General features: G+C 33.0%; 1 protein-coding gene across 1 annotated transcript in view; it reads right to left on the minus strand.

Annotated features, from left to right (window-relative positions):
• Positions 1-5,847: 5,847 nt before the first annotated feature.
• Oseg5 (intraflagellar transport protein Oseg5) overlaps positions 5,848-18,186 on the minus strand; it is a 20,821-nt gene continuing 8,482 nt past the window's right edge. Inside the window, exons 6-16 of the mRNA XM_018541874.1 lie at positions 17,897-18,037; positions 16,753-16,877; positions 15,387-15,635; positions 14,549-14,712; positions 12,817-13,014; positions 11,601-11,751; positions 10,564-10,735; positions 8,148-8,270; positions 7,910-8,049; positions 5,971-6,088; positions 5,848-5,875 (exon numbers count right to left, since the gene is read on the minus strand). Of these exons, the coding sequence (XP_018397376.1) occupies positions 5,855-5,875; positions 5,971-6,088; positions 7,910-8,049; positions 8,148-8,270; positions 10,564-10,735; positions 11,601-11,751; positions 12,817-13,014; positions 14,549-14,712; positions 15,387-15,635; positions 16,753-16,877; positions 17,897-18,037 (1,602 nt within the window). The 3' untranslated portion in view covers positions 5,848-5,854. The remainder of the gene's footprint in view (positions 5,876-5,970; positions 6,089-7,909; positions 8,050-8,147; positions 8,271-10,563; positions 10,736-11,600; positions 11,752-12,816; positions 13,015-14,548; positions 14,713-15,386; positions 15,636-16,752; positions 16,878-17,896; positions 18,038-18,186) is intronic.

Genomic DNA, 18,186 nt, shown 5'->3' on the forward strand with positions numbered 1-18,186 from the left:
CGAGAAAAAACCGATTTTCGACTTCGAAGTGAAAAGTCGAAAATCGATTCCAAATTTGTAGGTTAGAAATGCGTATCTCGGCGTTCTCTATCGAATGGTAGTACCGAGAAAAAACCGATTTTCGACTTCAGAAAATCGATACCAAATTTGTACTTTTCACTTTGAAGTCGAAAATCGGTTTTTTCTCGATACTACCATTCGATAGAAAAGTCGAGAAACGCATTTCTAACCTTTAAATTTGGTACCCATTTTCGACTTTTTTCTAACCTACAAATTTGGTATCGATTTTCTGAATTCGAAAATCGGTTTTTTCTCGGTACCACCATTGGATAGAGAACACCGAGATACGCATTTCTAACCTACAAATTTGGAATCGATTTTCGACTTTTCACTTCGAAGTCGAAATTCGGTTTTTTCTCGATACTACCATTCGATAGAGAATGTCGAGAAACGCATTTCTAACCTTCAAATTTGGTACCCATTTTCGACTTTTTTCTAACCTACAAATTTGGTATCGATTTTCTGAAGTCGAAAATCGGTTTTTTCTCGGTACTACCGTTCGATAGAGAATGTCGAGATACGCATTTCTAACCTTCAAATTTGGTACCCATTTTCGACTTTTTTCTAACCTACAAATTTGGTATCGATTTTCTGAAGTCGAAAATCGGTTTTTTCTCGGTACTACCGTTCGATAGAGAATGTCGAGATACGCATTTCTAACCTTCAAATTTGGTACCCATTTTCGACTTTTTTCTAACCTACAAATTTGGTATCGATTTTCTGAAGTCGAAAATCGGTTTTTTCTCGGTACTACCGTTCGATAGAGAATGTCGAGATACGCATTTCTAACCTTCAAATTTGGTACCCATTTTCGACTTTTTTCTAACCTACAAATTTGGTATCGATTTTCTGAAGTCGAAAATCGGTTTTTTCTCGGTACTACCGTTCGATAGAGAATGTCGAGATACGCATTTCTAACCTTCAAATTTGGTACCCATTTTCGACTTTTTTCTAACCTACAAATTTGGTATCGATTTTCTGAAGTCGAAAATCGGTTTTTTCTCGGTACTACCGTTCGATAGAGAATGTCGAGATACGCATTTCTAACCTTCAAATTTGGTACCCATTTTCGACTTTTTTCTAACCTACAAATTTGGTATCGATTTTCTGAAGTCGAAAATCGGTTTTTTCTCGGTACTACCGTTCGATAGAGAATGTCGAGATACGCATTTCTAACCTTCAAATTTGGTACCCATTTTCGACTTTTTTCTAACCTACAAATTTGGTATCGATTTTCTGAAGTCGAAAATCGGTTTTTTCTCGGTACTACCGTTCGATAGAGAATGTCGAGATACGCATTTCTAACCTTCAAATTTGGTACCCATTTTCGACTTTTTTCTAACCTACAAATTTGGTATCGATTTTCTGAAGTCGAAAATCGGTTTTTTCTCGGTACTACCGTTCGATAGAGAATGTCGAGATACGCATTTCTAACCTTCAAATTTGGTACCCATTTTCGACTTTTTTCTAACCTACAAATTTGGTATCGATTTTCTGAAGTCGAAAATCGGTTTTTTCTCGGTACTACCGTTCGATAGAGAATGTCGAGATACGCATTTCTAACCTTCAAATTTGGTACCCATTTTCGACTTTTTTCTAACCTACAAATTTGGTATCGATTTTCTGAAGTCGAAAATCGGTTTTTTCTCGGTACTACCGTTCGATAGAGAATGTCGAGATACGCATTTCTAACCTTCAAATTTGGTACCCATTTTCGACTTTTTTCTAACCTACAAATTTGGTATCGATTTTCTGAAGTCGAAAATCGGTTTTTTCTCGGTACTACCGTTCGATAGAGAATGTCGAGATACGCATTTCTAACCTTCAAATTTGGTACCCATTTTCGACTTTTTTCTAACCTACAAATTTGGTATCGATTTTCTGAAGTCGAAAATCGGTTTTTTCTCGGTACTACCGTTCGATAGAGAATGTCGAGATACGCATTTCTAACCTTCAAATTTGGTACCCATTTTCGACTTTTTTCTAACCTACAAATTTGGTATCGATTTTCTGAAGTCGAAAATCGGTTTTTTCTCGGTACTACCGTTCGATAGAGAATGTCGAGATACGCATTTCTAACCTTCAAATTTGGTACCCATTTTCGACTTTTTTCTAACCTACAAATTTGGTATCGATTTTCTGAAGTCGAAAATCGGTTTTTTCTCGGTACTACCGTTCGATAGAGAATGTCGAGATACGCATTTCTAACCTTCAAATTTGGTACCCATTTTCGACTTTTTTCTAACCTACAAATTTGGTATCGATTTTCTGAAGTCGAAAATCGGTTTTTTCTCGGTACTACCGTTCGATAGAGAATGTCGAGATACGCATTTCTAACCTTCAAATTTGGTACCCATTTTCGACTTTTTTCTAACCTACAAATTTGGTATCGATTTTCTGAAGTCGAAAATCGGTTTTTTCTCGGTACTACCGTTCGATAGAGAATGTCGAGATACGCATTTCTAACCTTCAAATTTGGTACCCATTTTCGACTTTTTTCTAACCTACAAATTTGGTATCGATTTTCTGAAGTCGAAAATCGGTTTTTTCTCGGTACTACCGTTCGATAGAGAATGTCGAGATACGCATTTCTAACCTTCAAATTTGGTACCCATTTTCGACTTTTTTCTAACCTACAAATTTGGTATCGATTTTCTGAAGTCGAAAATCGGTTTTTTCTCGGTACTACCGTTCGATAGAGAATGTCGAGATACGCATTTCTAACCTTCAAATTTGGTACCCATTTTCGACTTTTTTCTAACCTACAAATTTGGTATCGTTTATCGACTTTACTCAAGTCGAAAATCGGTTTTTTCTCGTTACCACCATTCGATAGAGAACGTCGAGATACGCATTTCTAACCTTCAAATTTCGTACCCATTTTCGACTTTTTTCTAACCTACAAATTTGTTATCGATTTTCTGAAGTCGAAAATCGGTTTTTTCTCGTTACGACCATTCCATAGAGAACGCCGAGATACGCATTTCTAACCTACAATTTTTGTACCGATTTTCAACTTTTCACCTCGAAGTCGAAAATCGGTTTTTTCTCGTTACCACCATTCGATAGAGAACGTCGAGAAACGCATTTCTAACCTTCAAATTCGGTACCCATTTTCGACTTTTTTCTAACCTACAAATTTGGTATCGATTTTCTGAAGTCGAAAATCGGTTTTTTCTCGTTACCACCATTCGATAGAGAACGCCGAGATACGCATTTCTAACCTACAAATTTGGTACCAATTTTCGACTTTTCACTTCGAAGTCGACAATCGGTTCTTTCTCGGTACTACCATTCGATAGAGAATGCCGATATACGCATTTCTAACCTACAAATTTGGTTCCTATTTTCGACTTTTCACTTCGAAGTCGCAAATCGGTTCTTTCCATTGTTTTCTATTGAATAAGATTAATAAATTAGAGGTTAGTGTTATGTTAAAGGTATCATACAAGTTTTATACTTATTCTACTTATGATACGCATGCTCACGTATCATACGTATCAAACTTCCAAAATGCATATCAAACCCAACCTTCTCCTCCTCAGGCGCTTATTAAAGTCTAAGGGCGTGTTGTAAGCCGTTTCGCAAATACATCGGTGAATACGATAGCGGGTGATAGCTAAGTTGTCTAGCGATCTTTCGATCCAAACCGTCCGCAACGAAGCGAAGGACTTTTGCGTGTTTGATATCATTAAATAAGTTGACTCTAAAGTGAGATTGTTCTAACATATGTACATATTGACTGATACTTGTTTTACTATAAATCAGTTTGTTTTGTTAATTATCAGAAGTCATTATTCAAGTACCACTACCTTCGATTCAACCACCCTTCGTTCTTGGTGGATAAAGAACGTGGCGACCAAAGCAGAGATACTCTGGAGACGTGGACCGAAATCGTCGAGGATCGACTCGTTCGGCTACAATTGATCCTAAAATATTCCTTAGACATTGTAGTACCAAAAAAATGCATATCCGAATTTAGTGTTCTCTCTAAGTAATTAAAAACAATTAATAGCGAAAAAGCGTGCGCGGCGCACTAAAATGCCTTGTCAGGTCGTCATAGTATTTGGTGCTCGAAAGTGAATCAAAATATTACACCACGATAGTTACATCTAGAAATAAACTTTATTACAAAGTAATACTTAAAAAAATTTACAAGGAATTAACCGTGGAACAAAATTTATATACACAAATTTGCTCGTGTCATGAGAGAGCATGTTGCATTTGATTTATCGACAAACCTGGACAAACTGGACGAAAACATCGCGTTACTGTCCATGACCAAATTGATATCTACCAGACGAGAGAGGTTTTCTATACATAACAAATTTATTAACTGAAAGCACTTGTGCTACACAAAGATATCTTACAATTTTTTTTATATTTTACAAAAATTTCTATTTCCTAAACAGACGTATCTTTATATTACAAACGATTGAAATTGAAAACGACACCGTTTAGGTAAGAATATCATCTATTTAATACCTTATAAATGTATAAACCAAATTCTTACATAAATACAGCGATATTCTATATAATCATGAATTTTAAATATAATCGTCGGGGGACAATTCTCCGTTGACATCAGGCTCCTGAATACCGGCGATGTTGGAATTGTGACGTCATAGGCGAGAAAAATACATTAACTTTTCTTGCGTCCCATTTTTTAATAAAGACAATTTGGATAAATTTAAAAGGCGAGATCGCTCAAAAACACTTGTGAAAATTGGCGGAAACTGTCCTTTCCTCCTCTGATAGTCAGTAAATGGTCGTAAAAGGCACGTAAAGTGAGCCTATACTCGGGCAGAGTCACACATTTTAACAGCTGATGAAACGGGTGAAATATACGCTTTTACGTATAAAATTTCACGATAACTGCAGTTTCCGCCAATTTTTATGACTTTTACGAGTACGAGGAAAGTCGCATTTTCACAAATAAGAAAATATTGACGAAATGGCACGCAAGAAAAATGTTGTCGTCAAACTGGTCAAAACATCACTTTTTCACGCCTGTTAGTTCAGCCTTTTACCATGGCGAGGCGCTATACACACACACAAGCATGAACCCATGTCTGTGCGCTCCTCCTCTACCCGAAAATGAACACACGGACATGAGCTTGCTTTTGTGTGTATAACCAGTAGCGTACTACCAGTTTTGCTAGCCACCGACTCATTCGGTGTCGCTACCCATCGACACGGAGTTCTCCGCTGAGTATTCAGGAGCCTTAAACGATATCTTTAAGATCATGACCCTGAGTGACCCCCAACAAGTTTTAGTCGTAGCTCGTTGTTCGTTGAAAAAATTTACTAATAAATTTTGAAAATGATGCCTCTTTTTTACTATTTAAAACAATTTTTAGCTTTGAGAAATATGTTATAACTTTCCACGCAAAATGAGATTCACTCCATTCCGTTCCTTGCCATGAAGCGCTTGACTTTCCAAACGAAGCGAGTTCTACCTCACCTCCTTCCCACCAAGGGGCGTACAACTTTTTATTCACGTAGATGTTTCAAGTAGATGCTTTGCGTAGAAAGTCGTGCAACCATAGGTAGGAGAAAGGCAGATTGGACCATGTTTTACAAGGAAAGTTGTGCGCCTTTTGGTAGCGAGAAAAGTCGGATGGACCCCATTTTACGTGTAAAATCGGATTATCAGGAAGTGAAGTGAGGTTCTCCTTTCGCGTGGAAAGTCATTACGTATAAGCAAGAAGGAGTCTAAAATAAATTCTTGCACATTTTATCTACTTAAATTGACCACTGTTTTCTTATATCTTGAATTTTTTGAATGCTCGCTTTATTTTATCTCATTATTTTCCTGAAACAAAAATATTTTTTTATAATAGATATTAATATAATATATTTTGTTAAAAATTATCTTATTTAATTGAATTGTGATAAAAATGTGTTTACCAAAAATGTTAAAAAGTTATGATTGGTTTCATTCTTGTTAACGGTCTCCAAGTATTTTTTTCTTGCATCTAGAACTTCCTCGAGTTGCCTTTTATATTTTCTTGCTAATTCCAAGGCTCTAATTAAAAACAGAGAGAGAGAGAGAGAGAGAGATAAATTTTATTTCTTTAATAAAAATGCAAAATAGGGGAATATATTAATAGGGTAGTAAACGATACTTAATATTAATAAATATAATATCACCGTATATATACATACATAACCCAGAATACTTAATACATAATTATTTGCGATGCATTATATGATAAATTTAAGAGCATTGATAAGTTGTGTACATTACTCGTTTGATTTGATTGCATTAGTTTATTGTACAATTCGTTATGGTTATTGGAATCAGCGCGGGGCTGCTATACATTTCACAATCTCTCGAGCGGTTTTAATAGATCAGGTTCAATAATTGCCTTCAAAATCGTTGCCAATATAATTGCAAACCATGTCCAAAACCCTTTTTATTTCCAAGACTATTCTCCGTTACTATATTGTCTGTTCGCTTATCATTTCCTAGTCGAACCTAGCCTAATTTTATTAATTCTTCGACTTATTTTTGCTATTTTAAAACCTAGTTTGAATTCGTATTCAAAATATATTCAAAATTACTACTTTTTCATACTTAATAATAATGATAATATAATTGATTATAAAGTTAACATTGAAAACAAAATTATACTAGTACAATTAACAAAGCGCAATCTGCGCTTGAAAATTATGTAACATGAACACAACCAAACGTATCTTTATAGTAGAATAGAGTTCCTAAAATTTAATATGATAAAAATCGATATTATTTTTGCATTAATTTAATACAGAACGAATTCACACAAGTGGTTAGAGCGCAGCGAAACGATAAGTATCCATATAGCAAGTTTCCCACATGTTGCTATCAATATGATAAAAATTGCGTCGCTTGAATCGCCATCTTTCTTGAGGCGGCTTCCAGCAATTCTGTTTATTGGAAAAATTTGGTTGTGCGCAACCGAAGGAAAACATTTTTTCTCTTTTGTTTTATAGGTTAAGACAATTGTGATTGTGGCAAAACTTGATGGAAACTATTCTCATAACATAAAAGAAATTTGCTAGCAATCTGACAGCAATATGAAAAAAACTGTTGCGATAAAAGGGGTTAAACCCTAACATAATGAACGAACGTTATCAAACTCTCTGATGAACGAAACGTGATCCAGGTCTTTATTGTAAGCGTAACAAGCGTGATAAAATTTTTAAGTGTAATACATTTCAGTTATTCGAATATTAAAAAATAAGTATTATACTTTCATCTTCGAACCCTCGGAGCTCACTTCAAAAAATTGTTTTATTAGGACAATTGAAGAATATTTTAATTTTGCACCTTTTATTCTATTCTATGTCGTTTTTCAAAACCGAGAAATTTAACTAAATACATTCCTCTGATGGCGATGCTGTATACTATTTAATGACATTGCATTTCCATTCAATTGACAGAAATGTGGACTGAATATTTTATGAATATTTTAAATAGATTTTAGAAACATCTATGACAATAAATTTGCTACTGCAGTATTTCCGTTTGTTGCGTAAGCAACCGTTGTCCGTATAATGCCTTTTGATTGCCCTAAACGAAATTATTATTGCTTTGTTGACAGCAACATGATGGCAATCGAAGAGAAACTTATGCTATGCACCTAATTCCTTTCTTATGCTAAAAAAAACGTTTTCTTATCTCTTTTAACCTTTATATAATTTTTAATACTATCCTAACGCTTACACATACTAATATATGTATACGTAACATATATAATATATCGATACATACGCACGCACATGCACCTGTATGAATATATGCGCGCGTGCGTATTTTATAACATTTTATAATTCGTATGTCTCGCATAACTTTCTAACGTACCTATTCCAATTATAAATTTGAATGTTGATATGTATAGCTTCTTTGATCAGACTACTTTGTAACAGTATACCTTCTGACATCGACAGATCCCCTGCCAGTAGTACCATTTCTGCATGTCTTTCTGTAGCATTGGGTATATTCTGAAAATATAGTATTATTTCACACACATACACACAATTATTTAAATTATATTAACAATTAAAGTATGTGAATTTAAATAACATAAATATGTAATTACCTTGATGTATTTGATATAATCAACTTTTTCAAATCTACTAATAGCAGCGTAAGCTTCTTCTGCAGCGTGTAATTCTCTGTTATCAGTTGTCATAACGGCCATGCAAGTCCACAATATCTCGTTCTGACAACAAAAGATTACGTTACGTTAATTTCTGTAGAACAAGTTATAAAATTAATACAAAGAGAAGACGTGGATTAGAAAGAAGTATACAATAAATTTTCCACATTATCTTTCTTCTAGTCAGTTTTATTAAAATTTTCACATAGTAATAAATATATGTATCCATTTCTTATAAGTTATTTAAAAAGTACAAGCTAATAAAAACTTTTTTTCATAATACATATTTGTTTAGTATCTATATGTCATCAGGAAATTGTGAGAAGTTGAGAGAATAAGAGTTTTTGAGAAATATTTAGAATATAACGAAAGAAATATAGGAAACAAAGGCTATGTGAAGTTGGCCCCCCCACTATTCCAAATCTAAAAATGACCATGACCATTCGTTTGGTAGTCGTTTGGTGGTGTTTGGTAGTCCATTCCGGACGTTTGGTAGTCAAGATATAATGAGAAATGTCAAAAAAAGAAGAACGCGCGTGAAGTTAGCCCCCCCATATCTAAAACTCGGCTTTGCAGACTGCAAATGCAATAATGACCGTAAGCATTCGTTTGGTGGTCGCTTACTGACGTTTGGTAGTCCATTCCCGACGATTGGTAGTCGAAATTATAGGCGGAAATATCAAAAAAAGGATACATGCGTGTGTTTCCCCCCCATTTTTAAAACTCGGCTTTGCAGAATGCAAATGCAATAATGGCTGTAAGCATTTGTTTGGTGGTCGCTTACTGACGTTTGGTAGTCAAAGTTATAATGAAAAATGTCAAAAAAAGAAAAGACTTCCAAACGTCCGGAATGGACTACCAAACGTCAGTAAGCGACCACCAAATGAATGCTGACAGCCATTATTGCATTTGCATTCTGCAAAGCCGAGTTTTAGAAATGTGGGGGCTAACGCATATATCTTTTTTTTGATATTTCCGACTGTAATTTCGACTACCAATCGTCGGGAATGGACTACCAAACGTCAATAAGCGACTACCAAACGAATGCTTACAGCCATTATTGCATTTGCATTCTGTAAAGCCGAGTTTTAAAAATGAGGGGCTAACTTCACACGCATATATCCTTTTTTTGATATTTCCAGCTATAATTTCGACTACCAATCATCGGGAATGGACTACCAAACGTCAGTAAGCGACCACCAAACGAATGCTTACAGCCATTATTCCATTTGCAGTCTGCAAAGCCGAGTTTTAGATATGGGGGGGCTAACTTCACGCGCGTTCTTCTTTTTTTGACATTTCTCATTATATCTTTGACTACCAAACGTCCGGAATGGACTACCAAACACCACCAAACGACCACCAAACGAATGGTAATGGTCATTTTTAGATTTGCAATAGTGGGGGGGGCCAACTTCACATAGCCGGAAACAAAAACGGAGAAAAACGGCTTTGCATTTAACTGAGACATAAGTACTGCGAAAGAGGAATTGAAATGGTTTCCAAAAATTTTAATGGAGTCCGAACGAGGAATTGTGATAAAGTTCAAAGAAATGTTGAATGGAGCAAGATGAGATAGCGGGGAAGTATAATAAAACCAGCGATTAAAAAACAAGATTTTAATAGATTTAGTTTAGATGAAGGAAGTTTACCCATTCGGCGATAGATTTGATGTCCTGATCTAGAGCAGCCGTAGACGAGAGAAAGAGAGAGAGAGAAAATAGAACAACATCGTCGGCGCACATCAAAAGTTTGGAGGAAATGAAGATAAAGGGTATATCGGCGATGAAAATAGTAAATAATAGAGAGGCAAGGGCCTAGCCCTGCTTTTGGGACACCGGATGGAACGACTCGTGATGATGAGTAGGAGGGAAGAGAGGCGTACAATATAGAACTTTATAAGAATGCTTTACAAGGAACAAAAAATGTACATATATAGTTACTAAAAAAAGAATGTGTGAGCAAGATGGATAATTTTTTAAATAATCAGCTATGCGTTTGCTAAATTAATTGATATATTTTATTATGTTATAAAAGTATCAAAGAGTGTGATTACCAAAAAATTAACATTTTACGAGATATTTAATATTTTACATGACGGAATAAAGTATAAAATATCTCGTAAACTATCCATCTTTTGATGTTTGTACGTTAATACGTTCAAATGATTTCCTTCGAATCTTGGAAACACGTCCACTTAGAAAAGATCTGTATTACTATAATAAATTATCCTCTTCGAAACAAAGTAAGTTCCACTTAAAACATTTATTAGAATAACGAATAGTTTGGGAGATAATTACATTCGAAGTTTCAAATAGAACACTCATTACGCAATATGTATTACATTTAATGTTACCTGAGCTATACGACAGAGAGAAAGCGCTTCTTTCAATTTTTTGTTTGATATGTGTTCGTAAAAACTTGTGAAGAGATTATAAAATGATGAAGCTACAATAGCACCGTCTCCACGTCTCACCATAACTATACCATTACGAACACTCACGATGTTAGGCTGTTTTCCATATTCGCTGTTTAAAAATATTTATAAACAATATTAAAATACAATTATTTAAAGTAATTAAAGGTTATAAACGTTATACGACTTACATAAATAACAATTAAATACAATATTTTATATTATTAAAAATGTTTAAATGTACATAAACAAAGCATCAATTAAGTAAACATGTTTTAAAAACAATAATGTAATAAAAAAATTATAGTCTAAATATATGTATATGTTGAAAGTTTGAAAATCCAGAAATAAAATATAATAAACTTTTTTAGAAGAATTAATGAATTCTTATTTGTTTTCCAGGAAAAATCTAATGTTACGCTACATAAAATAAAATAGAAACTAATTTCTTTATTTTTGGTTCTTCAAAATATCCTCCTTTAGACTTCACCATGAAGGAAGATATAAGGAGTCTCCACTCAGTCTCGCCAGTCTACGAAACATGGACCCATTTTTAGGTTTCGAGTTCAGTTTCCGATTCTCGACACTCGCAGCGCTCGTGAATTTAGTAGTGCTGCGCATAATGAGATTCTGCTCATCAGAATCGGAAAGTGAACTCGAAACCTAAAATGGGTCCACTTTTATTTTACAGAGTCTCCTTATATCTTACTACCTGGACTTCACAAATAGCAGCACATATGTTGGATATTCTTTCTAATTACTTTTTTTCACGATCAAAATAGATGGTATATAACAGAATTATCTTTTTATAGAACAATTATTAACATTTTAGTATTTAACTGGTTTCACAAATCAACATTTTTCGATCGTTACCTAAACTATCTTCTGTCACATCCTATCTCTTAAAAAAAAAGGTAAAAATTTTTAACAAACACCCGCGCGCGCTTATAAAATTGACGATTCTTTATATGTAATACCTGTTTTCCTTATCGATTCTTGTACGTCGTATTACTTTACGATCACTGTAGTGAACACAGTTAGGACATAACCATACTGACAGATTTGCATCCAACATTGCAGCTAATATATTTGCGTCGGTTGCCCATACGATATTTTGAGCCATTACAGCTAGAATACATAATTAATTTATAGATATCTATAAATTACTAAATTTTAGAAATTATATAGAGTTGTTTCGAATACAAATTAATATGAAATCTCATAAAAAAATACTAATTTTTATTTAGGAATCTGTATTCATTTTTAAGGCTTTACACCTCTGATCGTTCATCTAATAAATATAATTTAAATTTTTTACTTTATTTTTTACAAAACGGTAACGATAAAGCAGAAACGTGCGGATTAGTATTTTTGGACGTCACGCGCAATGCTGCTTTTCGCGATAGATCTCGTAGACGAGTTGAATAAGGACGCGTAGCGTCTTCTTAAATATACATCGAAGAACACAACTTCCTTAATAAAAGTTAATCCTCAGTTGAAATTTATTAACCCCTGAAGTTTATCCTAAAAGTCTTAAAACTCTCTACACATTTTTTAATGTATGCCGTGTCAAATTTAATCTAATTTAAGTTTTGACACTTTATTCTTACTCAATATGTCATTATTTTATACTAAAATAATAACTTTAAATAGTTTAAAACACAGTTCGAACTAGGTTAAAATTAACACTGAGTCAAAGTCACTCAACTTGATCAACTGTTTAAAAATGTTAAACATTCCACTGGTTTAACATAAAATAATGATATATTGAACAGGACTATATAGTGGCAACTTAAATTAGATTAAATTTAACATTGTAAATTTAACAGATCCCCCAGTAACTTTCAATCCTCGTAATTCAAAAAATACTTAATGAAATAGTATTTTATTGTAACGTTTTAAAAAGCTCTCGGGATAAACTATACAAGAGTACGCAATAAAAATTAGGGGTCCCATTTAAGAAATTTAAAATGACCTTGCACTGACCTTGGTGATGTCACTCAACATCAAACCAATGGTGCCATTATACGTTCCCTTAATGTTCTACAACTTTTATCCGAAACATTTTTCCATATCTAAAACCGTTTCTAAGGTATAGAGGGCCGGCCGGGATATAGGACTGGGTGAGTCTTTATACTTTCTGCGTATATTTAAAAATGAAATACCCTGCATATATAATATAATATTACATACCTATTTTGCAAATTCTTCCAAAGCCTATATTTCTTATTGCAATTAAAAATAAATCTTTATTGACATCTATTAATGCCAATTGTCGATCTTTTATATCACCATGGTAATTTAAGGCCACTTGTGTCACGTTGTGCAAGTGCAAATGCGATTGACCTTCAATTATCGGCTTGTTGTGAGGTATTTCCAAAATATGAAGTACTAAAAAATAAATACAAGAAAAACAAAAAAGTATTTTATTATAACAATAATTAACACGTTAAATAGGGCGAATAAGAGTCAAATTACAATTTAAAATCTAAATCTGTTAATGATATTCGCAAATTCTCGCAAGTGCTAAGACACGCGTATATCTCTTTATATAGAATCTCGATTTAATAACTTATCAAGGCGTATAAGGTAGGCTTCCACTACAATGCCTTACTGATGAGTCCAGTAGTGGAAGCCGAGACGAAACGCCAAACATTACGTGATATTCTTCGCAATATATAATATTAGAATAAATTAACAGATTTAGATTTTAAATTCTAATTTGACTCTTATTCGCCCTATTTAACGTGTTAATTATTGTTATATAAAAGAGTCCTTCAAATCTTCAATTCATTTATTTTATTATAATTATCCAAGAATGTTATATTTTTAATGACATTAAGGCTCGTGAGTAGTCGCGACGGCCATGCTGGAATCGTGACGTCATAAGCGAGAATGACACGTTCATTTTTGTTGCGTCCCATTTTTCAATAAAGACAATTTGAACAAATCTTAATGATGAGATCGCTTTACAACATTTGTAAAAATCGGCAGAAACTATTATACTTTCCTCCCTTGATAGTCAGTAAAAAGCACGTAAAGTGAACCTATATTCGACAGGAAACACAGTTTGACAGCTATCGAAACGAATGAAAAATGCGCTTTGACGTATGAAATTCCAAGATAAGTGTAGTGTCTTAGTAATAGAATCTTCAGCATTCTATTTATGTATTTTTCTTTTCTGCCTTTATCGTGCATATTATTGTGTTCTTTAAGATGAAATTGTCATCTGATTTTATTTCTCGGTTGTGGGGAAGCTTGCGGTGTTTATACATCTTTTAATCCTTTTATCAATTTTAAATTATATTTTATTTATGTAATTTTTCATTGTCTCTGAAGAAGGCTAAAAAATGAGCCGAAACATGTAAGAATAATTTTTTTAATAAATAAGTTTTGCTTAATAAATATCAGCGTTTGTGCGTAAAGTTATCTGCACTTCACTCCTAGTGCTCTTTTTCTTTCCAAGTTAATTTATAAGTGTAGTGTTTGCTCATTTTTAGTTTACTTTCATAAGTACGAGATATTTTTACAATTAGGCACATATATATACATACTATAATATGGAAATGGCACGCAACACAAAATTTCATTGTCAAAACATCACTTTTCACGCCTATTAATTTAGCCTTTTATCGTGACGAGGCGCTATATCACACACAAGCACGAGCCCATGCTGGCCTTCAGACCGAAAATGAACATATAAGACATGGACTCGTACTTGTATGCGTGACTCATGAAGTAAGAGTTACTTCATGGTGTGACTATACCAGTTTTGTCAGACCGTCGACTAATTCGATGTCGCCACCATCAACGTGAATTCAAAGAAATCTATTATATTTAAAAAAGAATGTAAGCTTCAAAATAATAAAAAGAAACTTATTAAAGTTTGATAATATCTTTTAATATATTTTATTATTTATCTTACGTTTTTCGTTGTTTTGATTTCTTATGACCAAAGTATCAGCACACAATGACATGCAAATAGGATGAAGTGGTTCTGAAGAAAAACCTTTCCATCTTGGACTACCCAATAAACGGCCTTGGTAACTGTACAGTGATACAGCATTCCATTCCACTATTAAAAAGTGCCTACAAAAGAATTACACTAAATATTTACAAATAATATTAATGTCAATATACAGTATCTATAATGTTTTAAAACAACTATGTGTTTTTTCTTTACATCAATTTATTTCTATTAACATTTTGTGTATAAAAATATTAAGGAACAATAACTAAAAGATGAACAATTTACAAAACATTTTAACATATATAAGAGTCGGAATAAAACATAAATACCTTGAAAATGATTTTTTAATATCATCATTTCAGTTTTATACGCTAAATTTTTATATACAGAGCAATTAGAGAAACGATACATGAAAATTATGTATGTCAAAAATTCCATTCAAACACAGTTAGCGATAGTATCAGATAACACGATAGCTAATTGTAAGACATAGCGCGAGACTAATCGTGTTACTTTACGCTAGCCAACGAGTTGCAAAAAACAGAGATTATTGGATCTCATTAATGGTTAAAACGATAGTTTATTTGGTGGCCAAAGTGACGACAGATATTTTTCATCCAATAAATTCTTCTTATTATTTTACTTCAAATGTTATTTAAAAAATAGCGATAAATGAAAGTTTTAAGTATAAAAATAAACCTCTAATTAGTTTTAAACAGTTTCACTGTTTGTGCAAGATATATCATCTTATTTTATATTATATTATATATTGAATAAATATTTAATAACTTACTTTTCTGCAAGAAGTACAGCAGAGATGGTACTTGTCTTTAAATTAAAAATCGCTGGTGTATTCCAATTTGTGACAGCGTACACATGGCATTGAGCGGGTGTAATGACGACTAAATGATCGAAGCCAAATTCGAGATGTACAACACGATCAGAAATTTCTAATACTTCACGAAATTCATTACCGATTTCTCTAATCTCAATTATTTTCCTTTTTATCAATGTTGCTTCATAATTATCCCATTCTAATTTCCTATGATTATACAAAAAACTTGTATAAATATATATACATTTTTATTTTTATATACATATAGATAAACGGCATGCGGTCGCAAAGCTAAATCTTAAATAATTTCATGTACATTTGTACGTACTATATGAGCAAATCCTGAGAAAATCGTACAAAATTGGACAAAAATTTACCTCGTATTTTTTTAATTACTTGATACCTTTGTTATGTGATATGTACACTATTTTAGATAATGTGAGTTTACGTTCCTTTAAAAAACTTTTAGTAAATGTTTAGAAATGCTTCCTTAAAAGCTGCAGTTAGTAATGAACAATACTAGTTATAAAAAACCACCATGGTATACCATTATGTTCTGAGAAGGGACTTATTATGGTTTTTGTTGAAAAAATTCTATTAAAAAAATTAATAACAGTTTTATTTTTTATTGGAATGATGTAAAGCTTCTTATAGTCTTCTACATTATCATCTATATTAGCCTGATTAGCCATGAGATCGAAGTAAAATGTTCGCAAAAATGAAAAAAATGCATGGACCTCCTCTTCCTTCTTTGCCTAGGGACGTACAACTTTTGTCAAATCATATGCTCCTGGCAGGGGGGAAGTGGAATGGATATCGCTTCGCATGGAAAGTCGTACGCCCCACAATAGAAGAGGAAGTGGGATAGAACTCGTTTTGTGTGAGAATTAGTTAAGCGATCCTAAGCAGGAAAGAAGATAGGGTGGACCTCGTTTGTGTGTAGGATCGCTAGAGAGAAGGATCTTTATATTTATAAACATCTGAAGCGTATAGTCATTAAAAACTTTTTCCTGTGTATTTCAATAAAAAATAAAATTGTCGTTTTTTAAATGGAATTTATTCCCACAAAAATCTTAGAACCTCTCTTTTAAAACATTGTACACATATGCATCTTATTATAACTCGTTTTGTTCATTACTGAAAGAATTACGGTTTTTAAGGGAGCACTACTTCTGAACGTTTACCAAATTTTTTTTATCAAATTTTTTTCACATGGAAGCTTTTACAAAACTGAATACAACAGTTAACTTTTGAAATCTAAAATTAGTAGATTTTGGAAGATATAAATATATACCGTCGCACAGATGGTACCACTAAAACTTACCTATCTATAACATGACCAGTCAAAAGTTTTCCGTTACTGCATGTCATAGCTACTTGTGTACTATCTCTGGACCAAGCTATGCTATAAATGCTTCCAGTATTTACTTTTTCCATAGAATGCAACCACTGAAACACGATAAATAATGTAACGCTTTTGCGTGGGGTTAGAGAAATAACTCAACGGCTTGAGGTATTGGCTATTTACCGTACGCAAAAGCGTTCGTTGCGGTATAGTGCACGCGTGAGGAAAATTAATTTAAATAAAAAAATTTTTTATGTGTGAACACTTTTAGTGCTGCTATTAAATACAGAATTTCCAATAAAATTGTTATTTCAAACATTTCTCTCCTACAATAAAAAAGCAACATAGATACTCGTTATAATTCGTTGTCACGACGCGCAAGCTGGTCAAGAAAATCATTTCTATAAACTCTGTAAAAACTGATGAAAAAATTTAAATTTTTTAAACTTTGAACATAAGGGTCAAATATATTAACTAATTTAAAAAATCTTTTTACATTTTCTTTGCTTAAGGCAACTTTTCCATATAAAAAGACCCAATATTTTTTGTTTCAGATAAACCAGGTTGGAAATACGTGTGGTACCACGAAATGCTGTATGTCGTGCAAGGCTTAGGAAGAAGGAGGGTATTCTTCAGTAAAACAAAATAAAAAGTTATGATTAGTAATCAAAAATATACGTTCATTTACAAAAAATTCGATTTTTGTAGCTTTTTCAAAAAGATATTATGAAAAAGGCATATTTTTTGAAGCCGAAAAAGTCCCTCTTATTAAGGCAAAAAATAAATATAAATATACAATTTAAAGTTACCTGACAGTTATACATCTGTACATGTATACTATAAAAAATTAATCTTGTTGAAGTAATTATACTTTAACACATTAACTAAAGTTCACAAGTACGTTCGTTTATATGTTTTAGTCTCTTTCTTCTCCAGTTGGTTGGCATTACTGTACTTTATAAAATCTATCCGAACAACAAACTTGCTCTAGAACAATGAACTCTGACAAGGCGTTAGATCTTTTTGTTAAACATACTATTGTAAAGGTCTCGTCTAACAATAAAGAAATCAGTGTATATTATAGTAATAGATCAACTGCTGTTTAATTTATATTAAATCTTACCCCATTTTTATCACAAAGCTTGATTGTGTTGAAAGATCCAACAGCAAAATACTCGCCAGAAGAATGACACCAACTAATAGCTGTCACAGGGTGATCACCGACATTACTGCAATATAACTGATGACCGGTAGCGTCCCATACCTGTGTTAATAAATTTATTTTTTAATTATAACATAACTTTCAAAAGAATAAAAATATATCTTCAAATACACAAATCCTTCATTGTAGTGTGTGTGTGTGTGTGTGTGTGTGTGTGTGTGTGTGTGTGTGTGTGTGTGTGTGTGTGTGTG

The sequence above is a fragment of the Cyphomyrmex costatus genome, unplaced genomic scaffold (genome assembly GCF_001594065.2).
Source record: "Cyphomyrmex costatus isolate MS0001 unplaced genomic scaffold, Ccosl1.0 scaffold30, whole genome shotgun sequence".
NCBI lineage: Eukaryota > Metazoa > Arthropoda > Insecta > Hymenoptera > Formicidae > Cyphomyrmex > Cyphomyrmex costatus.